The sequence below is a fragment of the Camelus ferus genome, chromosome 14 (assembly GCF_009834535.1).
Source record: "Camelus ferus isolate YT-003-E chromosome 14, BCGSAC_Cfer_1.0, whole genome shotgun sequence".
Lineage (NCBI taxonomy): Eukaryota > Metazoa > Chordata > Mammalia > Artiodactyla > Camelidae > Camelus > Camelus ferus.
In genome coordinates, this window is record NC_045709.1 from 18804243 (window position 1) to 18830877 (window position 26635).

Below are 26635 nucleotides of genomic sequence, written 5' to 3' on the forward strand. Positions count from 1 at the left end.
CGGCACAGTGTGTGGGCGTGAGCTAACAGAATAAGCAAATATTAAGGTTGTAAGTTTAGGGTTAAAAGTTACAGGAGATTAGAGTTATGTAATATTTCTCTCCTTTTACAGTTTTGTTTCTTCTACAGGTCATATAAAACAAACAATCAAATTTTCACCTAGAGAAAGTGAATAGTGAATATAGTCCTTAGATATTCTTGGTTTAATGGAAGACACTTGACTTGAGGCTGTGAGATCTGGATTTGAGTTCTGCTTCTGTCACCTCCTTGCTTTATGACCTTGTGTGGGTTATTTAACTTCTAAAGATTAGCTGCACTACCTGTAAGGGGTATGTATGGGGATGCCTACCTCATGGAATTAATTAAAAGAACTTAATGATTAAGATAGTAACTGGTGTGTAATAAGTAAGTAAAATGAATTGTCAACTCCAAAATAAAGTACTGTGGTGTTCTTTCAGATAAATAGTAAGAGACTGACAATTAAAAAATGATCACTTCATTCATAAAATTCCTCAAGGAATCTTATTTCCTTCCTGCACATTCTGCGAAAATCATTAGTTTTCTGAGACATTTTGAGTAACTCTGGCAGAGAGGATGTGGTTTTTAAAATGTCCAGGTCTCATGAAGTAGGTGACCATTTTCAGGAAAAGGACGATAACTAATATTGGTCACTTTATATTTTCTTATTTAAGCCTCCAATGATCCTGTGAAGTAGCTACTGTTATTGTGTACCCATATTATTGCTAATTTTTTACTCTGCACCCCGTTTACTGCTGAGGAAATTGAAGCTTATGAAGTTTGTTATGTTCCCAAAGTCATCTGAACAAGAAAGTGGCAGAGCCAGGATTTGAACCCAGATCTCCTCAGCTTCAGGAGTCTTCTTTATATTCACTCTGCTGTTACTTTCCTACACACACCTGGTGGTGTCTCTGTGGGTCTGTTTTGATGTCCACCTATATATCCTGATACGTTCTGTCATATATGTCCTGATACAGTTCTGTTATCCACTTGATTAAATTCTTACTGGAGGTGGTAGAAGAATAAAGAAGCTGAAAATGCTTAATGAAATAATGTAATTTAAAAATTTTCTCTATGGGAATACCACACTGAAATTACAGGGTAGGTCAATAGGAAAATGTAATTTACCTTGTTCTTGTACAAAGTGTTTTGGGGATGCATCCTGTGTGTCGTTAGGTATGGATTTGGTAGCCCTGCTCGTGGGTCTGTCGTCGCTTCAGAGACTTACAGCACACAGCTTCCCCTCCACGCCTGCACACCCGGGGAGTCTCACTCTGTGCTTTCCAGCGTGCTTTGCCACATTCTTTGAAGTTGTACCTTGTATGTCATGTGTCCTCTGAGTTTAATCATGATCCTGTTTTAAATCACCAGCAGCTGCTTGGATAAATCAAAACAATCTTTTAAAATGAATTAGATTTATTGCCTTAAATGTGAGGAAATTGAGCTACAGACGTAGGATTTTGGGAGGTACTGGCAATACTAGAATTAAACTCCAAAGAGATGAAGCCTCAGATCATTCTTGGTGTCCTAAGTTGAAGGTATCTTGTATTAATTAAATTATCTTATAATATTTTCCATATAAGTTTATTAAGTACATTCTCTTTAATGAGGCCATTTTAAAATGATCTCTCCCAGTGAGACCTGAGGCCATGAAACTAAGATTTTCTGCATTGGAGCAGTATTTGACATAGCGTATATTCAACAAACTATTCTTTATTCAACTTAACACGTAAACGTATTATGTCTTTTGAAATTACGTCTTTTGGGAGAGATGGCGCTAGCAGTAGATACACAAGCCTGGAGACAATCGTTTGTCTTACTCCGTGCTGGTGAGCCAGACCTCTGATAGTTATTTCACCCAGAACTGAGGGAAATCATCTGTTTCTGTATACATACAGATGGGGAGAGCGGTTTCCATCAAATTTGTACTATTCTGTCAAATTTCAGCACTTCTTCAGAAATTCTTACTGACTTAGTATTAAAGTTGTTGCTTTATGTTTTCTTCGGGTACCCTAATAGGTTAAGTAACTGCTAGCATTTTAAATCCCAGTTTGCACTGGAACAAGATCAGTTAAGGCCGAGGTCAGGTACCCTCAGAGAGTAAACTGCCACCTGAACCTTACAGGTATTTGTTCCTTTCACCCAAGCTCTGGGAGATTTTCCTGGGATCGGGAGGTAGGAGAGCAAGTTTTTGTATCAGTTCCACTGCCGATAGAAGGATCCTCCAACAAAGTTCACATCGCTCTGCCTCTTTTTCCCCCCTGTGAGATGTATATCATGACAAGATTGTTTTGTAAAATTGTTTGAAGTCTTGGGAAGAAAAACACTACTATTGATCTATCCAGCATATATTTAAGGAACATTCATCATATGCTAGAATCTATCTTTGGCCCTGTGGAAAGTATAAAGGTAATAATAATAGTAAAACCTCCACAGACATTGGCCTCAAGAAACCAGTAAGAGAAAATAACCCAGACATTGTGGACAGCTTCGGCTCGGATGCTGGCACCTGGTGCATGCCAGAGTGCTGTGTGCGGTGCCAGCACTGTGCGGGGAATGTGGGACCCAGAAACAAACACAGTCCCCGCCTTCCTCAGCCTGCAGTCCTGTGAAGTGGGTGTGAGCCATTACTGAGATGCAGAGAATGAGAGAAAATTTGAAGCAGATAATTAAATATCCAGACCAAGCTGTTGAATAGGAAATGGAAATAAGAACCAGAGTTTAAGAGAGATTAGGATCTGTAGTATTACTTAGGAATCATCAGCAAGTAAGGAATGTTAAGAAGGAAATTTTAAGATCCTTCTTTTTTTTTTAAACATTTTTTTATTGAGTTATAGTCATTTTACAATGTTGTGTCAAATTCCAGTGTAGAGCACAATTTTTCAGTTATACACGAACATACATACATTCATTGTCACATTCTCTTTTGCTGTTTAAGATCCTTCTTTATATGGTGGAATATGTTATTGCCTAATATGATTGGCAGGTTGAGATTATACTCACTTCTAAGCATTCTGGAGTCATTCTCTTCCAAAATTCTGTGTCTGGAGTATAGGATGGACTCTATTTTCAGACTGTGGGTAGACTGTAGGTAGCAGCACTGATGAGCCACATAACTGGCATTTATTGAGTTTTTAACTGTGAGTTAGGTACTATGGTAATAAACTCTCCACGTGGTTTATTTCTTAATCTTCACAACCACCCTCTAAAATAGGTACTATTATTCATCACCCCTATTTTTAGAAGAAATTGAGGTTTAAAGATTCTAAGCAACTTTCTCAAATACTGCATGTAGGTCAGGTAAGATAAGGGTTGAGAATTAGGCTAGATTAAGCAACATGGAGCTCACTGGTGACCATGATCAGCGGTTTTGGTGAATGTGGAGAATAATGGAGTAGGTTCAGAGAATGGGAAGAGAGAAATTGAAAACAATGAATGCAACAATTCTTTGAACGAGTCTTGCTATAAAGAAGAGCATAGAAATTGAGTGGTAGTTGCGGAAGACGTGAAATCAAAATTTGTTGTTTTAGAGAGAAAAGGAATAACAGGACATTTGTATGCCGATGAGAATGCTACACGGAACAGGGGAGATTGATGGTGCACAGGAGACAGCGGACAACTACAGGAGCTGCATCCCTGAGCAGACAGGGAGAGGGGCGGGTGGGAGTGTGGATCGTGCAGGACAGCTGACTCGGAGTAGCTGGGCGGCAGGCAGGAGTTATCAAGGGTGTGGATTAGAGAAGTGGGTAGACGTGACGGTGAGCCCTGTGGGAGTTCTCTCCTGATGATCTCGGTGAGGGAAGAAAAGCACGCAAGATCATGAGTGAGGGCAGGCGTGCGGTTGTTTTCCAGGGTCTGAGTTCTCATCTGAAGTGTCCCGGGAGTGGGAGATCCATTCCATTTGGCTATTTTATCTCTTGGATGTAAGGGAGCATTTGTCTTATTTTGTAGAACTCAGTAGTCACTCATTTGAAATCTTTATTTTGAAATTCTAGGTATTTATTGCAATAAATTACCTAAAAACTTGGTATTTCTATCTTTTTTTTTAATATTACAGAAAAGACAACTGAAAGATAGACATTTTATTTCATTAGAGGTAGACTGAGGAATGGGAACAAGATAGTGGTGAGTCAGAATGAAGTCATAACACATTACTTTTACATGTTTATTGAAAGAAATCTTTGCCTTGCCAACTTACCACTGTCATCTGCCTCTGTTGCCTTTCACTGCGTCTTTTTCCTTAATAAGTAGAAATCCCAGATCTCCATTCATTGCAGCATTAGGGCTGAATTCTTGAAGATAGCTTCCTAATTTACAATGCAACGCCTAATTCTTAAGAGTTACTGGGTTTAACTTTTACAACATTTGATAATGTTTACCATCTTTCTTCTCTGGAATGCTCCTCTTACTACTACGGCTTCTATAACACTACACTGTTCTGTTTTTCTGCCTCTTTTTTTTTTTTCCTTCCCTGACTGGCCTCTTCTCCTTCTCTTACCTCCTCCTCTTGTTCCCTGGTCCTCATCCTGCTTTTTCTGTATTCAGTTCAGCTCAACGTATCCAGGCTCGCGGTGTCTGGGCTTTGAAGATGACATTAATGATGGTAGTACATTGCATTAGCAATCTGTTGTTTGTATATAACTTCTCTTTTCTCTCTCATTGTTTTTATGATTTTGTTTTTTGTCTTGGTGTTAAATAGTTTCACTATAAATGATTTCAGTGTGGATTTATTTTTATTTAACACTACTTAAGATTTGTGTTTCTTTTGTTTCAAATTCTTCTTTTTTATGCTTTTAACCATTTTAAACATTCATTTTATCATCTATAACTGATTGTTCTATTATTGGAAGTTATTTGGAGCCGTATCTTTCTTTGTTATTTCTGAGGGCTCTTGTTTGTGGTGAAGTTGAGAATGTCCCTTCAAGGTTTGCGTCATTGTAATGTGTGGCTTGTTTAGAGGGATATCACTCCTGAGAGGGTCTCTGTTGGCTTTAGCCAGGTGCTTAAGTGATGTCACCTGCCTGGACCACTTTTAGGTACATTTCTTTGCTTAAGGGAGTATTCAACTAAATCCCGAGTCACATGAGAGCAGGCCCTTGGTTACTGTTTCTAGGGGAGACTTGTACCTCATCCACAAATATAGAACATGGGCCCAGATAGACAGATGTCTTGTTCCTTCCATGTGCATGTTTAAATTCTGCCCTTTGAGCATCATGGCTTTATGTACTAGTCTCAGTTCATCTTCTTTGATGTGTGTGGGCCTCAGGCCTTGTCTCAGGCCTCACTGTGTGCTTTTTAAATCTCAAGCCCTTCGATGTTTGAGACCCAGAAACCCTAAAGGACTGCCATGTCATGAGCTATATTCTTTTATTTATTTTTTCGACCTTTCCTTTTTTATCTTCTGGTAAGATCACCTATGTATATAACAGAATATTTGTTACATCTTATCAAGAATTCCTATTTGTTTTTTCTTGATGTTACAGAAAAGATAACTGAAAGATAGAATCTTTAATGCATTAGAGATAAACTTTATTTATATATTTATCAAAGTTCTTAAGGGTCTTATCTGCCAGTTTGTTATTTTTGAGGACTCTTGTTTACAGTTTAGTAGGGAACTCTTTTTCAGCAAGGCTTTCGTTACAGTATTTATGTGTGGATAGAAAGAGGTGTCCAGTATAATTCATAAAATATGTGTATATTTTTAGCTAAATTATAAGCTTCTTGAATGCATATGTTTTTTGTCTCCCTATGTTTTGAAAATCAGTAGAATAATCTCAGCACTTGACTATAAGCTAGACAAAGAACCATGAGATATTTAAAGTTCAACTGATAATATTTTAATATAATCTGTAAAAGTTATGTAGTCCTTATAATCTGAAAGAATGCCATTGTCCATCTAGTTTTAAGGTTTTTAGAGTTATACAGAAGATAAATTAATATTTTGTTTTTCAAGTTCAGACTCTTTAGAGATAAAATGGAAAAGGCAAGGGCCTATCTTTAGAACCAAAGAAGAGCAAGGTACAGTCAAATAACTTACCTGCCTGAAGTGGTGGAGTTCTACCACTGCACCAAAGAATTAGTGATGTTGTCATCCCCTTTCCCACACCTTAGAAGTGATAGAGTGATTGGCTTAGCAACTTTAAATAAGGCTTAGTATGTCCCATCAGAATCTCTGACAAGAATCCAGTCGCTGTCCTTGCTGAAATAGCCGGCTGTGGGTAGCATCAAAATGCTGAAGGCAGCCCCCATGAAATTAAATGGGATTGTATACTATTTGGTGTGAGAAGTATGTTAGCAGCTCCACATCTCATACCAGCTGAAATTTCTGGTTAAATGTTACCTTGGTTAACTTGGGTGATGCTTATGTTCTGCTGTGGGTAAGCATCTTTTGGCTCCAGGGACATTTGAGAATTAAGATTGGAAATGTCTAAGAGAATCAAAACTATAATAATACTATTTTTTGTTAATGGATATGTACATATTTGTTTATTATTTTTATGTATTTGTAATTTAAGAAAATATAGCTGATGAGGGTGATAAGCATGCAATTCCAATTTAAAATGTATTATGGAATAATTTGGAGCTGTGGTTTTACATATAAATTTATGTTAAGTACTTTGGGGAACATTTAGAAGAAATTTAGGCTTACCTCATTTATAAGTTTAATTTACCAAGTTTATGAAAGTTTTTATATGTAAGTTATGCTTTGTTAAGTAAGACAGTTGAAGAACTAAGGAAATAAAATGTTACATTTATAAATGTAGGTTAAAAATTTTAGTGGCATTTAATTAGTCAGGTTGGTAGATGGCATCAGGCATTCTTCAAAAGCCTCTTGAAAGTGACTTCTAAAATCTGCTAGTCTTGAACATAGAAAAAGATTTGTAAGCGAATCTAAAAGCTTTAAGGACTAACTGAATTTTTGTATTTTTAACTTTAATAAGTTGAATATTTAAAAATATCAAAGTAAACCTTTGAAGAAGTATTTTCTGCACAAAAAGCACCCTTGAGGATACAAAACAACTCGTACCACCATGGCTTCTAGTACTCGATGTATTTTTGAATGTGATTGATTTTCTTGTTAGATAATGAGGAAAGACTTAACATAATATATACAAAAGGCCTTTTATATTATGTAGCACAGTGTCTTGCATTCATTTAGAGTTCGGTATTTGTTAAAAAAATATTTTTAACAGATTCTGGAATATATCATACTAAAATACTTGTTTATAATTTTCTGATAGCAAATAACTAAAATTTCTAAAGTTCTTTTTAGAACTGGAACTTATCATTAAAGACTGAATTCTGTGGAGTCACTTGATTTATGAAGAGGCACCAAGCAATTCAGTGGGGAAAAGTGGGTCTTACCAGTAAATGCTTCTGTCTTAATTGAATATCCATGTGGGGAGGAAAATCTTGGCCCTTCACCTCACACCATATAGACAAGTTAATTTGAAATATATCATGACCTAAAATGTAAAAATAATAAAATAAAACTTTCAGAAGAAAATATGGAAGGGATATCATCATGATCTTGGGGTAGCAAAGGTTTATTAAACTGGACAAAAAGCATTAAAGATAGAAGACTGGTAAATCAGAATTGTAAAATGTGAACTTCTTCTCATCAAGAGACAACCATTAAGAGAGCAAAGAGGAGAGCCATGTACTGATAGAAGATATTTGCAATGTATATATCTGACTAAGGACTTGTATCCAGAATCTTTAAAGGGCGACAATCAATAAATCAGTAAGAAAAAGTCAAACAACCTGATTAAAAAAAATGGACTAAAGACTGGAACGGGTACTCTACAAAAGGAGATATTCACATGGCCAGTGAGCATATTGTGGAAAAGGTGTTTAACGTGCGTAGTGATTCAGGAAAGGGGAAGTAAAACCACCGGGAGACAGGCCCACCAGGATGGCTGGGAGGGAACAGCTGACGCTCATGCGTTGCTGACGGGAGGCTACCTTCACTAAAGCTACTCTTAACGTAGACCCTGTGATCCAGCTATTCTACTCCCAGGGACACACCCCCCAGAAATGAATGCTTATGTTTACCATGAACATGATTCCCATGTTCATAGAGGCTTTAATAATAAACCTCAAATGCAAAACAACTCAGGTGTTCATCCACAGAAAGATAAATTGTATATTCATGCAGTAGAATAGTACCCACCTGTGGATGAAGATAAACTCCCATTTGTAGGAACATGGATGAATTTCACAGGGAATACTGGAAAGGAAAAAATCAGACACGGAGTATGTACTATAGGATTCCATTTATCTGAAACTGGAACAGGCAAACCTAATCTATGATAGTAGGGTCAGAACAGTGGTTATCTTTATCAGCTGAACTTACTAACAGGGGCCATGAAAAACTTTCTGGGATATTGGGAAATGTTCTATGTCTTGTCCTATTGGTGGTTATATGGTACCAAAATTTATTGAGTTGTACCTGATATATGTACATTTTACTGAATATATGTTATATCTCAATGAAAAATAGATTTAAAAATTGTATGAAGTATTATCTCCATTTATAGAGGAAGAACATGGGGCTCGTGGATGTTAAGTGATGTGCTTATATAATCAGTAATTGGTGAATCTGGGAGTAGGAAGGCACGCAGTTTTTAGGATTCTAAATGTAGTGCTAACTCCAGATCACCATGTTGTTTCTCTGTGAAGGCGGGATTAGTGTTTGCAAAATTTGTATGTCAATATCCAGCATAATTCCTACCCTTATTAGGTAAATAATAAATAATTATTGATTTGAAAAATAGCAGTCATATATTTGATCAGAGTGGACATGAAAATTCTTAATCATTAATGTTTAATTTCAAATAATAGATCCTCTAATTTCTATTTAAGCTTTGTTTTTTTGCCTCCTGATTTCTTACCAAATAATTTCTCTTAGACTCAGAAGTCTCATGTATTGACTCCAAGTTCTTACAGTAAAAAACATCATGTAAACTACTTGGAACTTACGTTTCTTTTCATTAGCCGTGGAGAGAGATGTTTTCCTGTTTATTTAATTCACATAGATTAATGTCATGGCAAGTAAGATTATTTTTTTCTTTTCCAGGAGTTTAATCTGGTTTCTGTCCTTGGGAATATAGGACCTGTTCCAAATGACTTATTCTTAAACTAGAATTCTAACAATGTATGAACAAATGGATGTAACCAAAGTATTTGGAATAATCATGAAACAGAAACCCGGAAGAAATAGAAAGCTCAATAGATGGGAATCTTAAGAAGGAGCCTATTGAGCAATTGGAGAAGTGAGAGTATCTTAGACTGTTTCTTAATATGGCATGGAATGAAGGCACGTTGAGAAGGGGTCTCTTTCCCTTTGACTTCTGGAATCCTGGAAGAGTGGTGTGGTTAGACAGTCCTATTTCTGTTGCCCAATCTTTTATGGAGATTTGCTAGGCAGTAATCCAGTAGGTTCAACAGAGGATGTGTACTCTGAGCCCACATCACTGCCACATGCATGTTTCTTGATCATGCCAAAAACTTTGTAGCAACCCTATAATTTCATTTTTCTAGGTGCTCAGATACTTTAATTACTTGTGTTATTGTGTTTGTCATATTTAAAGTTTATTAACCACTGAGTAGATAATATGAATTATTAAGTTTTAGGTAAGTATAAGGAGTCACAATACAATAGCATCCATTTACCCACTGCGGAATTTAAGATAAAGAACATTACTGTTACTTTGAAGGCCCCCAGTGAGCTCCTCTGCATCCTGCTCCCTTCGCTCCCCTTTCAGAGGGTTTATCCTGGATTTAGGGTTTATCGTTCCCTTGCCTTTCTTTATAGTTTTAGTACATACATTTGTATCTGCAAACAGTATCCTGTTTTGCTTGGAACCATACTGTATGTGTTCTTTGAACTTATTTTTACACTCAGCATTATAGAGTCATCTGATGTTATTGCATGTGGCTATCATTCATGTTCACATGAATATCGTACCCCATTATGTAAATTTATAATAATTTATGCATCTATTCTGATACTGGGTGTTTGGGTTGTTCCCAGGTATTTGCTATTACAAGCTTTGCTGGTAAGAACACTTACATATAATATTGATTATTCATATAGCTTAGAAAGGGAGTATTGGCTTTTGGAGGAAATCAGGCTTATTTGCATATGATAGAATAAGGCATATTTCTTCCCGTCCCTACAGGGAAGTATCCTCCAATAGGAGAACTGAGCGCAGTGTGGACATGTGACTTACCCGCAGATCACCAGTTGTCTGTACTTGAAAAGCTGAAAGCTGGTAGGGGGCAGCCTCTGTTGATTAGGGCGGGGGCTGGTGGTGCTGTGCTGCCCTACTGTGGTCTCTTTGTAGAAAGAGATCAGGGAAAGAAGCCTGGAGACTTATTTTTACATAGTCTGGAAACTCAGAGTCCTTAAATTGAAGCATGACATTGTGCAGTGATGCGCTGTTGGAGGAGGAAGTACAGAACAGAATCAAGGATGTCCTTTGGGAAGCCGACAGTCTGTTACAAATGAAATAGCAAACCGCAGTGAGTCCGAACGGAAGACTCACCCAGCGCAGGCCCACTTTCCAGGAGACGTGGGACTTGCCTCGAATGGCGCATCCGGCTTCCTGAGCAGCTTCATTCAGACCGTTTATGAGCCCGGCGGAAGACCGAGTGGCGGGTCAAGGTCAGCAGCAGCAGCGGACGCTTGGGGTGCAGCCTGTGGTCAGCTTTGAAATAAGCCGCCTCACAACTCAGCGTCGTTGAGCCGGACGCGAGTGCGGAGCGGACCGCGGGGCTCTCACTGCTCGGCGCGCGGCCGGCCGGGGAGGAGGGCCCGCCCAGCGGCAGGAGGGAGGCTCCACGTTCACCCCAGGTCGCCCTGGGGCCCGGCCGCCGCCCGCAGCCTGGCGAGCGGTGGAGCGGGCGTGCTGCTGGCGAGCGGAAGCGTCAGGCCGGCTGCGCCTCCGAAAGGCAGGACCGCAAACAATGACAGACTATTTAAATAGCAGGCGCAGCTGCTCCCAGAAGGGCAGGCTTGACGCGCGTTCTGTGGAAGAGATTGTTGGTCGTGTTTGATTCTCTTTGGCCATGAATCCCATTCAGGAAAGACATTTATATACACACAGATTTATACGTAAATAAAAGTGAAGTTCTGCTTCACAGCTTGACATCCCTTCATCGAAACAAAACAGTTCAGTCAAAAAACAATAGCTGCACTGAAATACTAGGAGTAGAGCAACGTAACACTTTTTATTTTTTATTCTCTACCAGTCTCATCCCATTTTTATCTTACTGGCAGAATGCTTGAAAGACTCAGAGTGCTCTAGAACCAAAAACATGGTAATACCTTTAAATTTGAAAATGCCTTGTAACCATTTTACTGTGCACGATGTTCAAGTCCCCTTCCTGTGGATTTTTCCCCCATAAGATTGCTTAGTCATCTGTGTCTCCTCCGGGGGCCTAGCACAGGAGGGGCTCCATGCCTCCTAATGGGTGTGTGTGTTCAATAAACAATTGTGTAACTGGACTGGGCTCCAAGGATTCAGATGTTCCACATATGGTGACCTAGTAGGTGAACATACACTTTTCACCAGCCTCGCTTGTCCTTAGCAGTTTCACGCAGTGGTCTGATTCCAGGGGTCTGGAGAGGCTGCAATATGGTAACATTTTTTTACCTTGACTTTGCAGCCTTTTATGCCTTTTCATCCGTTTTCCTGTTTTTCTGGGTTCATTGAGTTATACACGTGTGAGACTTTTTCTGATACTAGGAAGAGAAATTCTATGATGAGTTAGATGAATGAAAAGCATGAAGCTGAAAGAGGGATAATAACAGATACGGCATATGGATGGAAAAGGAATACACATATGAGATGTGAAGGGCTTACAAATACAGGCGGAGCTGTGGAGAGAGTGAAGGGAGGGAAACAGAGGCAGAGACAGCGCTAGAAAGAAGAGCTAAGATTAGACACAAAGTGTTGGCGTCTCCCGCAGCACCCAAAGAGAGGCAAATAAATACTGAGAAACCCCATAATTTCACTATTTGAATAAGACATGTTTGACATTACATGACAAAATATGTCACTTTGTGAGCATGATTATATTTATATATTTATCCAAATTCTTTTTTAAATTGATGTATAATTGACACAGTTTTGGGTGTGCAACAAAATCATTCAATATTTGTATATATTGCGAAATGATCACCATAAGTGTAGTAACATTCTTCGCCACGTATGGTTATCCAGATTCTTAATTCATATTTGGGGGCCTGTATAATTTGAATGATCTTGCGATTTTTTGACACTCTCAAAGCATGAGTAATATTTCTGCACATAAATTTTACACATAAATTAAGATTTCATTGTTAAGCCCTGTCATTTTGCAGTGTGATGAATGAAATATTGGTTTTTCCAGTACAGAAGCAGAGAAAATCATTTTGGTTTTAAAGGATAAATTAGTAAGCTACGCAGATAGACATATTTCGAATTCTTGTCCTTTCAGCTTTTAATGCTTTTTTTTTTAGGTTACTTATTCTTGGTTTAGGACAGTAATGAATAAAGTACTTGACTATCTATTACACTATTAAGATTATGAGATGGAAATAGTCTGTGTTGCCCTCTGTTGGTGATTAATTGTTATTTTTGACAAAATAATTGCTGCTGTGTCATTTATATGTATTTAGTGTTTGTATCAACTACTGTATTTTACAGAAAAGCACTCTGAAAAACTGACCTAATAGTTGTGGCCATGAATTGGCGAAAGGGGAAAAAATTGACCTGTGGGCTTATTGACTTAGTAATTTTTTGGACTAAGGTAGTACTGAAATACTTTTGCCTGTGATTAATTTTAATTATAATTTTTTTTTTTTTTTGTCAGAGCTCCACCTCAGATAAGGCGTCCTAATCGGGAAGTAAGACCACTGAGGAAAGAAATGCCCGGAGGAGGAGGCCGGGGACCCGTGGGCCGAGCACATCCCATATCGAAGAGTGAGAGGCCCTCTGCGAGTAGGGACAAGGAGTGCAGAGCAAGAGGGAGAGACGACAAGGCAAGGCGCCCTCTTTGTACCGCACTCACTTGAAGGCCATGACCTCTGGTGCATATTACAATTTTTGTTGTCTTTTCAGAGGACCTGGGTTTTGACATGCAAGAGATTTTTTTTAAAAAGTCTAAATCAAAAACCTAAGCAGTTTTTGCACTTTAAAGGCCATTCTGCAATGTCAGTAACCTCAGAGATACATTAAAAAATACACACACGCGCACGCACACACACAGAGAAATCTTAAGTGAAACGGATCTTCTGTAGAAGTATTCAAAATAAAGTTTTTAAAACTTTAAATTTTTTTATAAATATTCTCAATGAAAATGAACAGTAAATGAAAACATAACTGTAGGGGAAAAATATATAAAGAAGTAGATGAATATACCGTATTCACAGAATAAAATGATAGATACGGTTCACCATGGATAACAATTTTAAAAATCTTTGATTTATCTGCAAATTTTAGATAGAACAAAATTTTTTTCCCTAATGAGAAAATTTTCCTTGGTTAGGATTTAGTATGTACATTTACTTTATTGGGGAAACTGATTAGTGAATAAACATAATACTGGGTAGAAATCCTGTACTGCCCTTAAAATGGACTTTAGAAAAATGGGCTGAAAATAATTTTGTAAAGAAGCCAAGATGACCTGATATTTTTCTTAGCCTTAATTTTAATGAAAAGCCAAAAATAAATTTTTGGTGATAGAGTTCCCCATTTCCTCTGTGATGTCAGACACGAATGAGGATGTTATTGAATTGCCACAGAGAAGTTTTCTTTTCCTAGCTAGGGGTTCAGGATATGCCATCACATTTATGCCATGATATTTGTCATGAAAATATAGCTAGAACTAATAGCAATTGGTTATGCTTCAAAATTACATACTATATTTGAATATTTTTACTATGTATCATTTCAGTCAGTAGGTAAGCTTTCTACACAGACCAACTTCCTATACTTTGTGGTTTTTTTAGGATGGAAGCTGATATTTTCTGAGTATTTCTAGTCATGAGTTAGAGTCAGAGACATATTCTACCTCTATCTCACTAGAATACTGAAAATGAATTAGATTTTTTATGTTTGTAATTTATTGGAGCTATTACACCATAAAGCAGTAAGTGATTCTGTCTCAGATCCTTTTGGGATTGGTGAGGGCTACTAGTAAATTAATTTTCCTGCTGATGAAATTGAACTGGTTCTCCCCAGTATCAAAAACCACATAAATGGATAATTAAAAATCTGAATTTTACGTATCATCTTTGTTTTTCCCTTTGTTCTTCATTTTTGTGTTGCTAACTATGGTTTGCATTTTAGAGAATAAACTAACAGCTGAAGTCCACCCCTCACTCTGCTTGTAGCTTTTAGGTACACTTTTAGAACCAGGTGAGGAACTTTCAGTCTTTACCTTGAGTTCAGATAACACAAGAGAAGAATCTTGGTCATGGTTTATTGGATGCTTCCTTGCTGCGTACCATTTGGAGTGATTACATAATAATTTATGAAACAATCCCATGAAGTAGGCAGTCATTTTATTCACATTTTTACAAATGAAGAAACTGAGGTAGAGAGAGCTAAAGTAACTTACCCAAGGTCATAGAGTAGGGAATGGAGCTTGGAATGGAATTTATGAAGTCATAGATCTTTTTTGTCTTTATTTTAGTATTTTTCATATTATGCAGTATCCCTGCCAAACTAGGTAAAAAATCTGGATTGGCTTTGAAAAGAGTTCCAGAAAAATTAAATAAATGTCGATTTTTAAATGTGATTCTTAAAGAACAAAACAATTGGGCCATATTTGTTGAATGTCAAATAAATTTTTCTGGATATTGTAAATTGTCTTTTACTTTAAAAGTTCCAAATTTTCTAAATCTTAGCTGTTCTTTCATTGACATGTAAGTACTCAGAATGTCACTGGAAAGTAAGATGTTTATTAAAAAAAAAAGAACTCTGCAGTTGTTTGAAGATAAACGATACTTTCTGAGTCACTCTGAAACAAAAGGGACTACCATTAAAAAAAAAAAACCCGAACTCATGTAAACGTCATTAGAATTTGAAAAGTATACTTGGTTTGGTTATGATTATCCTAAGCACTTAGGTATTCGGCAGCACACTGGAGTCCCTGAGCTTGCTGAAGGCTGCGGGAAGGTGGGGGCAGGTCAGGTGATACCCGCTGCCCTTGAAAGGCAATTTGAAAATGAGCGGGAAGCGTCCTCAGAGAGACAGTAGTCCTCAGTATTATTGGTTTTTTAAAATCAGTTTTGTGGGTTGTAGCCAGCTTTAAAGATAAAATGAAATAGACTGGAAAATTCAAAGTGCATTGTCCATTGAAGGGACACTTTGAGAAAAACAATTTGTTACATGAATATGTAAAAATTTAGTTAATATAATTATATGTTTGTGTACACTAGTTCATGGTCTAAAATGGATTTATTACTTTGTGTCATGGTCAGAAGTTTGAAAGCTGCTGTTCTGCTCCAAGCACTTAACTTTTTAGAAGTTTAAAAAAATGAGGACAAGAGAAATTAAATATTTTGCTTAAGATTCTCAGGATCTTTGGATTTTTAGTTTAGTGTTGTGAACTGTTTGAAGGAGCAACCAATAGTAAACGCAGTAGCAACAGATGTTACTCTGCCTTGAGCACACTTAGCTGTACCAGTTCCTACAGATTCCTGTGAACTCAGCGTTATTTCCCTTGTTCTACATTTGGAGAAATTGACACCCGAAAGTCATAACTGCAAGTAGGTGGTGGAAGTAGGATTTGAACTCTGACACCTGAGTGCCTAATCATTATGCTCTGTAGCTTCTTATTTGCAAATGCTTCCTGTCTTATTTTAATGCGTCACAAATATCTGTTTCTTTTAAAAGTACCAGTTCATTTTCTGAGAGTGATTAAATCTTTCTTCTTTTTTTAAATTGCTAACAAGCTTCAAGTTAGGTCCAAGCTTAGAAATACTGCTTTTCAGTAAATAACAGTCCCTTTGTATAGCGATCTGTTACTCAGGCCTTACAGTTTTTTCCCCTGAGGTACCGAGTCATCATGAGGCCAGTTTGTTAACGCCATTTAGTTAACGCCCCTTTATTAAGCGCACGCTTTGTGTTAGTCATACATCTAGGTACTAGGAAGGCAGACTTTAATAAAGGGTGACTCCTGGCCTCAAGGTGATTATTTTCTTATTGAAGAGGGAATCAGATGAATAAATTATCTTCTACAGCTATGTTTTTTAGTCTTATCTGAATGTACCTGAGAAAATTGGATATTATTATTTTACTATTTAAGCTAAGAGTCAGTATAGAAATATATGTAAAATAACAAACGCATTTTTTTAATTTAAAACCATAGTATAAAAGCAAAATATTAGGTAGCAGAATAAATGTGTTTCTATTATAACCAAAAACATTTAATTCATAAAATTCTGATTCGCAAGTATTTTTAAAGACTGTGGCTTTATGGTTAATTAACTCTTAGTGAAATGAGCAGTGCTTCCATTTATGATCTCGTGATTAAAGCTGTATGTGCTTTTGAATAGAATTCAGATAAAGTATGGTAAATCATCTTCATGGACTTAAAGTTATTACACTTAAGGGACTTCATTTCATTGAATTACATGTAACAAATGGCCATTTTTGAATTTCCTTCTTATGACTAAGTTTAGGGATGTCTGGTATGGAGAGTCATTGTAAACCTGGAGTATTCTCTTGAACGCTGCTAATCAGTGGTTATACAAGTGAACGGTAACTTAAAAAATCTTTTTATTGAAGGAAAGTGCACAGACTATAAGGGTACTATTTGATGAATTATGATCATCTAACCAGCAGTGTACTGGTAAATGTTTAATAACTAGTTTTCTGAAAAACCTGTGTGTGTGTGTGTGTGTGTGTACACATTCACACACAAATTTATTTTAAATCTGATATAAAGGGTGCACTACATATAATTTACAAATAGCAACATATGCAGTACTCTTTATTGTACATTTTATGGATCAAGTGGACGCTCACAGAATGCCTTTGCTGATTTTTGCTTAACTCTTGTATCTGTAGGTACCTAAGGTTGCAATTGACAGTTGAATAGGAATGTAGTTCTGGCAGGATGTTGGTAGATATTTTGTTTTCATTAATGAGTCAGATGAAAGTGAAACAGCCGAAACATTTGTTGAGACCTCATGCATTTGTCAATCACTTGAGCAACTTTGGTGAATCAGATCATAGTTTTCAAATACTGAAAAATTATTTCCTTAATTTTTTTATGCTATTTACATTGTAACAACTGTAGATATGACACACCTTTTAGGTTTAACATTTTCCCCATTACTTTAAGTTTAGACAGTTAACAAAACAAGAAATCAAGCCCTGATTTGTAGCATTTACTGGTTTCTATAGCATAAATACTTCCACTGTGACTGATTTCAAGCTACCAACATGAAGTCCCTGAACTCAGAGTCAAGATGAGATGGATAATAACGTACCATTCTGTAGTATTTCTAGCACACAGACATGACAGACTTAAGTAACCTCAAGTGTGTAGGTACTAGTTTATTTTAGAAGTGAGGAATTTTGAGTAATTATTACTTTTGTTTTTAATATAATTTATTCGAAGTTTGTGTAATTTAGTTTTTCTTAATGGCTGTTTTTCACAGCTGGCTTGAAAAATTCCTGAAAATTTAATAATTGACCCTTACAAATCAGTCAGAGTAAGCTTCAGCACACCTTTGCATTGTGACTTCTGTAAATACCATGTAATCCACGGAACTGTCATTCAGGGATCAGGAATAGAACAGTTAGCACCTCAGACACCATAGTCATGATCCCTTCTGATCCTTGCTACTTCCTTCCCCAAAGTAACCACTATTCTGATTTCTGATACCATAAATTAGTTATACTTATTTTGAAACTTTGTGTACAGTGAGTATTCTTTTTTGTTTGGCTTTTTTTGACTTAACATATGTCAGTGAAATTCTTCCATGCTGTTGTGTATATCTGAAGTTTGTTTATTTTCATAAATATACAGTATTGTATACCACAGTTAAATCTGTTTTACTGTTAATGGGTTTTTGGATTGCTGCTAGTTTGAAACTATCATTGGTTCTGCTACCTTGGGTAGTTTTGTACTTACCCTTGGGTATGTGCACAAGCCTTTCTAGTGAGCATATACCTACGAGTCGAATTGATGGGCCACAGGATATGCATATGGTGAACTTCAGTAGATGACACCAAGTCATCTTCCAAAGCCATTATACCAATTTCCACTCCCACCTGCAGAGTCTGAAAGTTCTAGTTGCTCCACATCTTTACCAACATTTGATACTGTCTATCTCTGGTGAATCTTACTGTGATTTTACCAGTATATTTACCATGTATTGTGTATATACCTGATAACTTATAAGGCAACAAGTTCTTTCATGTGTTTATTGGGCAGTCATGTTATCAGTGACTTGTTTTTAAGAAATATCTTGTTCTGTCCTTTGGATATTAAATCACTCCACAAATTCTTTCTCTGATGGCAGCTAATTTATAGTGTTGGTTTTTGCTTCTATTTCATTTTTAATTTTATTGCATTCGAACTTGCTTTTCTGTCCCTAAATGTTTTACTGTGTTTCACTGGTTTATGTATTGTGTCCTCTAAGGTGAATACATGCCTCTGAGGGCAAGATTTTTGTCTGTTTGGAATATTGCTGTTTCCTAGTGCCTGGAAAAGTGCCTGGTACAGAGTAATTATTCATAAATATTGTTGCAAGAGTAAATTTATTGATAAGTAAGCAGAAATCTGTGATTTCATTATTTCAATTTAAACCGATTTTGTATTAACACTCTAATGCAGGACATGCCACTGAAATTAGTAAGCATTTTGCATTTATCAACCTACTTTCCCTTGTAAAGTAATAAAGTCTTAGAGTGGGAGGCAGTTTAGGGACCTTGTAAATTTTTCCTCCGTTTGCCTCTTACACTGGGGTACGCGTAGCCCAAAGTGTACAGCATTATGCCATAGTGTACAAAGTGGGTAAAAGCACTGATTTTGGAGCCATACTGCCTAGGATCCAGCTGGGTGTCCTTGGACAACTTACTTAACCTCTCTGTGCCTCAATTTTCTCATCTATGAGGTAGAAATAATAAGAGTGCCTAACTCCTAAGACCTTTAAGATGGTTAAGTCATGTACTTCGAACAGTGGCTGCACATAGTAAGCTGTATACAGGTGTTAGCTATAAAGGTAACATGATAGTGGGGACCTAACACAGATACGTCACAGAATTCAGATCATTTTTTTTTTAAAAAAGAGAAACAATGAGATTTCCAAGAAATTTTGCACTTGCCGTGGGCAGTCGAATTCAGGAAACGAATAACTGGGCAAGTGAGAGGCAGTGGCTTTGCAGAAAGAACAAAGGTCAGCTATAATTTCACTTAGACATCCCTGTGACTGTGGGCCAGTGGTTTTCATTACTAATCAGCCTGTGATTCTAATGTTGGGGAGCTCACTGCCCAGCAAGAGAGATGACTCCCTTGTTGTACAGACTCATTTTTAGAAAATTCTTTGTTTTGTTGCTCTGAAATTGACCTCTTTTGTTATTGTGTATTGGTCCTGGGTCTTTCCTTTGGAGTAATATAGAGTACGTGGAGGTGAATAGTTCAGTTGGTTGTGTTGCTCCGTTAGCTTCAGCTTAAATGTCACCGATGTCCCTCACCTTTCTCTATATGACATGGTTTTTGAACCATTTGTCACCCTTCTTTGAGTGTAATTTACTTGTCAATATTTCTCTTAAAATGTAAGAGCCAGGGCTAGTGACTGAGCATGTTTCTCTTAATCTGCCGAGGTGCGAACGCACATGATAAAATGCAAAAACCGTTATTTGCGTTTTAGACCAAGTTGTGTTGTGTCATTAATTGACTTTGTAATACTGAGTTAGTCACTTATTGTAGCCTCATTTTCCTCAAATAGAATGACTAGCCAATACTAATGAAAGATCAATAATAGACCTTTCTTGATATGGGTAATTTAGATACTAGTAGAAAGAAGTTAAAATGTTTTGCTTTAAGAAGAAAAAAGAGTATAGCAGCCTTCATGCTAAATATAAAATTTCTGTTAATGTTGACCTTAGTCAGTTAGTGTGGGTATCTAAGCCGAGATCTCTAGGACCATTTCAGTGATGCTGCAGCTAGTATTAGTGCTATAAACAGTGTGGATAGTATCTTGGGTGAGGTTAGCTTTATTGCCTGAAAACTAAACCTCTTTTAGGTGTTGCGGTTAACCTAGCGGATTAACTGAAACTGCAGTTACTAACTTATATCTAATATCCCTGTTTTAATTTGTCTGAATATTTGTGATGAACGATAATTGTCACCCATTTGGTTGATTTCCCAATATAACCAAATTAATTATTTTCAGTTTCCTAAATCTGTTTTTTAATAACCTCACCATTTTGATTCAAAAAAGTTCTAGAATCTTCTTTGGAATATTTAATTTGTGTTCCAGTCTCCTCTCTACCATTGAGAACCTTTTGCTGCTAGGGCAAGTCATTTGACTGGCATATACCCACATTTCCTCGTCTGTGAACTGAGGGCCTTGACCTTGACTACTGCAGTGGGCTCTTATTTCTCTGCTTCTGCGTCTCCTCCAGCCCATCTGTTTTCCAGATAGCAGAGGGGAGGGTCGTTTTAAAATGTAAATCAGATCCTGTCATTCCTCTGCTTAGCACATTTCAAAAATTTCCCCACGTGCTTAGAATAAAATCTAAACTCCTCCCCATGGCCTATAGGGGCCCAGTGAGCTGGCCTCTGACGGTCTTTCCAACCCACTCCATTTGCTCAACTTGTAGCCACACTGACCACTCAGTTTTTTTCATCGCACTTCATATTTTATAATTACCTGTGTTTTGGGTTTGTTTACTTGTTACCCTCACTAGACTGGATGCTCGAGGAGGGCACATAATGTTTTTTCGTTGACTAATCTAAAACCATAAAATGTCCTGGACATAGATGGTCACGTATTTATTGTTCTTAAAAATCCTGTGATTTCTCTTACTTTCAGATAAGTGTACAGCTTTTCCTTTCCCTTGGTAGTGTTTATCAAATCCTCCCTACCACTTGGACATTCATATTAAGATGATGTACTTTCATTTTTTAATACTGAGTTTTCGGTAAGTCTCAGATTGTAGTGCCGTATCAAAGCTTGTGAAGTCCCAGATGGATCCGTTTCTGTTTCATTCTTTAGTTGGTTTATTTCTAGAAGAGTTCTAAAATGATTACGGAGTGTTCCTAGTGATTTGTTTGAATTTGACTAGCCTTGGCCTGTCTTTGTTATAAAATGTGATGCTAGGCCGAGCTTATTTTAAATGTGTTGATGTTATCTCTGTTGTGTAGGCATCCCAGAAATTTACTCCTTTAATAGTGTCAATATTGGGATCTGTCATCTGAAATACAAGAATCAAGAATCTTTCTGAAAAGTTAGCCTAATACTGTTGCCATGCTACCCAAAGACAGTAAATTACTCATTTTGGGGTCAAGTCACCAGAGTCCTGTTTGGTCACTTACCTAGTGGCTTAAAGAACTTCAGCATTTGCCCAAAGTGAGCTATTTCGTCCCCTCAGCATGTCTGATCGAGTCTGGTTTTTCTCAGATGAGGTGTGGTAGGAGAGGTTCATCCTGTTCTCTCTTTTCAGATTGAAGCTTAGGAAATCGACTCATTTTTGGCCCATTTTTCCTTTCATTTTTGTATTAGGCAGTAACTGTGGGGCTGCAGCTCTGGGAGGTGCATGGCTCTGTCTGCTGAAGGAATTCCAGTGGTGAGCTGCCTCTGGCAGCTGAGCACGTTTCATTTAATGCTCTTCAGAGCTGAGTAAATCTTGGCAGAACTCCATAGAAACCATAGCATATAATTCTTTTTTAAAGCCACTATCCTATTAAATGAAGAATTTGGGGTAAAGTATATTGCTTTGATTATCCTAATGGTACTATTTTAAAAGGTCCTTTTACCGTTGTCATTATATTGACTTTATGATGGGGGTCCAAGGACCTTACTGGGAAGAAATCCTGAGTCCTGAGTTGGTCCTTACAGGGACAGGGAAAAGGCTTTGTAAGATGCAGTTCTGAGGCCCAACTCCTTCCTCGTCTGCAGCCTCTCTCGCAGAAGCTTGGTGGGGAGTAGTAGTTCTGCTGTACATAACCTGCTCTTAAGCTTCAAGCTGACGCAGCCAGGCCTGAGGTCATCTGATGCTGTGGGAAGGTATGGGTTTGGGGAGTCAGGAAGATCTGAGTTAAAATCTGTACTCTGACATTTAATAATTGTGGACTTAGGTTACTTAACCTTTCTGAGTCCCAGTTCCTTATCTGTAAAAATAGGGTAAAAATACCAGCCTTGTAGGGTTGTTGTATTAAATGAGGTAATACATACGAGATTTTTTTTTTTGCCATGCAGTAGATTCTCAGTAAGTTGATTTTTTTCTTTATTAATATTCTTAATATTTTCTGGTGATGGTAGAAATCCCTTGTATCCACAAATTTAGAGGTATCTAGCTCATTTTAGTCTTACATGCAACTGTCCCCTCAAGAGTGTAAATATGAAGTCTCTAATAAAGTTGGCCAGTTCATCTATTTCTGATGCATTAGTAGGGGAGGATGGCGTTTGGGCAGTCAGAAAACACTATTTTAAAAAACAGTAAGTCATTGAAAGTGGTTATATAGCAAAATTTAGAATGCTCAGTGATGCTAATTAACTTTACCTTGTTATTGACCAGTACTTTTTTACACTTGTCCCCAGGGAAGGAAAAATACGCAAGATGGTACAAGTGATGGTGAAATTCCAAAATTTGATGGTGCTGCATATGATAAGGATCTGGTGGAAGCCCTTGAGAGAGACATCGTATCTAGGAATCCAAGCATTCATTGGTTAGTCTGTTAAATTCTTGAATTAAAGTAGCAGAGAAAACAAGTTACAGGTTGGCTTGGTATGAGCTTGTTTTGTTATACATTCACCTCCTGATTATAATTTCATCCGTAATAGGGGTTTGTAGAATTGGCAGGATGGTTCTTCTTTCAGAAATAACCAAGACATTTTACATGTTAATTTGATGTTGACATTACTGACAAGGGTTGTTAATTGAATAACACATCCTAATTTATAACTGCAATATTTTTTCACTGATTGATTTGCTACAGTAAAAATTAGAACAATGTTCTTAACGTAAAAATAATTTCATAAGTAAAAAAATTAAAAGAATTAGTATTGACTGTAAATCAAAGGTGCCCCTGAGTAAACATGGAACTTTGCTGTTCTTACAAAGGGACGACATAGCAGATCTGGAAGAAGCTAAGAAGCTGCTAAGGGAGGCTGTTGTTCTTCCCATGTGGATGCCTGACTTTTTCAAAGGGATTAGAAGGCCATGGAAGGTGAGAATGTATTAGAATAATACAGGTGTAAAAATGCTGCTTACATGATAATAAGAGCCGGCCTTGTAGTGTCTGTGTGTGTCTGTGAACAGAGGTTGTGGAGGTTGGGGAGGTTTACACGCACCTCACCTACCGGGGCTTGGGTGCGCGTGCGCGCGTGCGCAGCCTCTGTGTGCGGCCGGAGAGGGCCTGAGCGCTGAACCGATCCTCTTCCACGCTGTACCCTCAGGGGCACTGAGCTAGAGATTAGCTGTAAGAGATTTCTAGATGTCTGTTTTTGTAAATAAAAAGTTAGCAAGCAAATTAAACAGTAATAGTACATAGTAAGAAATAAGTGATCAAATAAATACCTTTTTAAAAGCTGGCATATTTCTCAAAGTTAATTATTTTGATGACTTCACCAAGGCTTGGCATAATTCTCAGATGTAATCAGAATGTTTATATCTTACTAACTTGCTCTGTGATTTATAGTTTAAAGCCTGCCCCAGACTAGTTCCTCCTAAGTCCAGTGTTTTTATTTTAGCATATTAAAAAACCATCCCAACAGCTGCTGCCTGGAGGTTTTTTTTTGCCATAGGCAGAGTCTTTCTTTACTCTGACTGGTGGAGTGAAATACAAGCATGGTCTTACTTTGCCCTTCTGAATTAGCCTCAGTACCTCCTTCCCTTTTGATGTGCCTAAAGGTAAAGGGGAGGAGAAACTGCACCTGAACGAATGGCTTGGGATACCCTCGGCATTTTGATTGCTTCTCACAACTTAAAAACTTTTATAGACCATTAAAGATTTACCTAATTTGGGGAACATATTACCATATATTCCCTCTTTATTATAACTTTTAAAACAATGTTTAAAAGAAAGAATAAGGTCTTTATAAAATAGATATTCAAAGGGGTTTTAAAATAGCTGGAATGGTAGGTATAACCTGCTTATCAAGATGAGCCCTATAAATCCTTAGCAGGAGGGCAGTTTGCAGAGGTAGGGAGCGCACCGCGGCCGCCGTGTGGAGGAGGGCTGGGGATGGGCCCACAGGGTGGAGGTGCGGAATCTGGTCAGGAGGCTGTTGCAGCCGTCCAGCCAAACGATGAGGACCTGGACAACGGCATTTGTTATTTGGCCAGTAGAAGTGGGTGGATATGTGAGAGATGTTCATAATGTGTAAGTGATAACACTATGACTGATGGTTTCTGGGGTCTGGGAGAGGGACCCGTGGTATGACTCCCAGATTCCAGGCTTATATTGAAGGAGTATGCAATTAGTCTAATGCCAGCTGCCCAAAATTGGGCCAAACTTTACAGATTGCGGGCAGTTTTCCACAAGGCTGCCCTCACTTCAGATGCTGGCTACAAATTTGGGGGCCCTGAGTCACCCTCACCTCTGACAGCTGGCTGTGAATTTGGGGTTCTCACTGTGCCCTCAGGTTCAGTAATTCTCTAGAATGACTCAGAACTCAGGAAAGCATTATACTTCTGATTACAGTTTTCTCATAGCAAAAAGAGGCGAATCAGAACTAGCCAAAGGGAAAAGTGTGCAGGGCAAGAACTGGGAGGGTGCTGACAGCGCAGCTTCTGGTGTCCTCTTCCCTTGGACCCAGAATGCTTCACGCCCCCAGCGCATGGGTGCGTGACAGTGCACACAGTGCTGCCGGCAGGGACACTCACTCAAGCTTCAGTGTCCAGAGTTTTTATTGAGTTTTTATGGGGGTTTCATTGCATAGTCATGATTGATTATATCACAGCCCATGTGTCTCAATCTTCGGTTCCCCTTCTCTCCCCAGAGGTCCGGTTGATATCACATGACTCAAAGCCCCAATCCTCTAATCACAAGGTTGGCTTTTCTGACAGGGCCGGCCCCCATCCTGAGTCATCTCATTAACATAATCTATACAGGGGCCCACTGTGAGTCAGTCACTTCATTAGCATAAAATTTCAGGGCTCAAAGTGAAAAACAAAGACACTCCTATTGCTTGGGAAATTCCAAGCATTTAGAATCTGCCTCCCAGGAACTGAGGAAAAGAACCAGCCAATTCTTCATTATATAGGGTACCTGATATTGGAAATTGAGGAGAAGAGCAGGTTTAAATAGAATCAAAATATATTTAGGTAAAAACTCAGCAGGTAATTGGGAATAGAGGTCTGGAGCTTAGGATAGAGTTTAAGTTAAATTAAAATCGTGAGATTAGTGGTGGTTGATAATATGGATGTGAATGAAATTGTTCAAGGAGTTTTATAAACGGTTTTTTAAATTGCAAAAGACTTAGAATTACTTTGGGAATTTAAAGGGCAGGGGGGCGGGGGAGACCTGAAGGGCACTAAAGATGGTCATGAGTAGCAGTGTCAGGAAAGAGCAGGTCGCAGAACCAACCTGGTGGGAAGGGTTTGGGGAAGAAGGGAATGACCCCTAGGTTTTGGCAGCATCTAAGGTCAGAGAGAAGGAAAGAAACTGAGTTGAAAAGTGACCACTGGATTAGTAAATCGGGTGTTTTTAGTGAAGTAGTGGAGGCAGAAGTTGGATTGAAGCTGGTGAAGGAAAAATAGTAAGCATAAACCTCTTCTTTAGGAAGATAGGCTGGGAAAGGAAGGGGAAAGAAAGGTGGAGAGTAGATAGAGGATGTGTAGGGTCAAGTGAAGGATTTTATTTTTAAAATAAGTAAAGCCAGTAGAGGACACAGTAAATAGAGGAGATGGCTGAAGGGTCATGTTGTGAGGAGGTGAAATTTATAAATGCTGCACTGCATCTGTGAGCTGTATCTGTGCACAGACGCTAACGTTGGAAATTGTCTCCTACTGGACGTGGCCACATTGATGACATTACAAGAACTGAGAGGTCATTGAGAGGCCACATTAGAAAGAGAAATTGGAACTTCTCTGTAACTGTGTCTATACCATTCGTTGTTTTTACAGTTTTCAAAGTATCAATCTCATGCATAGTTAAAGGCTTCTTGCAAATCAGAAAAATTTTTAAATGAAACTAGTGTTCAAACTCTAGTAATCCCTGGTTGTCCTGGGTATCAAAATTATATAGCTAGAAAAGGGTTTGGATAGTTTCTGAATTAAGAGGTTATAAAACTTTGATGTGCACATAGTTTTCAAAGTTTAAATCCCCAAAAGCTTATTCCATTAAATTAACAAATGGCACAGAATTCTTAAGATCACAAACTATTATACAAAAGAAATGTAGGTTTAACTATATATCTGAACTCTGATTAAAAGTGTTAG

General features: G+C 37.9%; 1 protein-coding gene and 1 long non-coding RNA gene across 10 annotated transcripts in view; one reads left to right on the forward strand and one right to left on the reverse strand.

Moving 5' to 3' along the window:
- Positions 1 to 26635, forward strand: part of KATNAL1 (katanin catalytic subunit A1 like 1) — a 68807-nt gene that overhangs the window by 15994 nt on the left and 26178 nt on the right. For all 9 annotated transcript variants that reach the window (XR_004325749.1, XM_032496364.1, XM_032496360.1 and 6 more), the window contains exons 4-6: positions 12879 to 13047; positions 22792 to 22919; positions 23315 to 23420. Coding sequence is in view for 8 of the 9 variants with exons in the window: in XM_032496364.1 (XP_032352255.1) it covers positions 12879 to 13047; positions 22792 to 22919; positions 23315 to 23420 (403 nt within the window). In the remaining variant the exon portion in view is untranslated. The remainder of the gene's footprint in view (positions 1 to 12878; positions 13048 to 22791; positions 22920 to 23314; positions 23421 to 26635) is intronic.
- On the reverse strand, positions 1816 to 11142 carry LOC116668584. The gene is made up of 3 exons (XR_004325759.1): positions 10253 to 11142; positions 8191 to 8247; positions 1816 to 7483 (listed from the first exon to the last, which is right to left on the reverse strand). It is a non-coding gene; the product is annotated as an uncharacterized LOC116668584 (long non-coding RNA).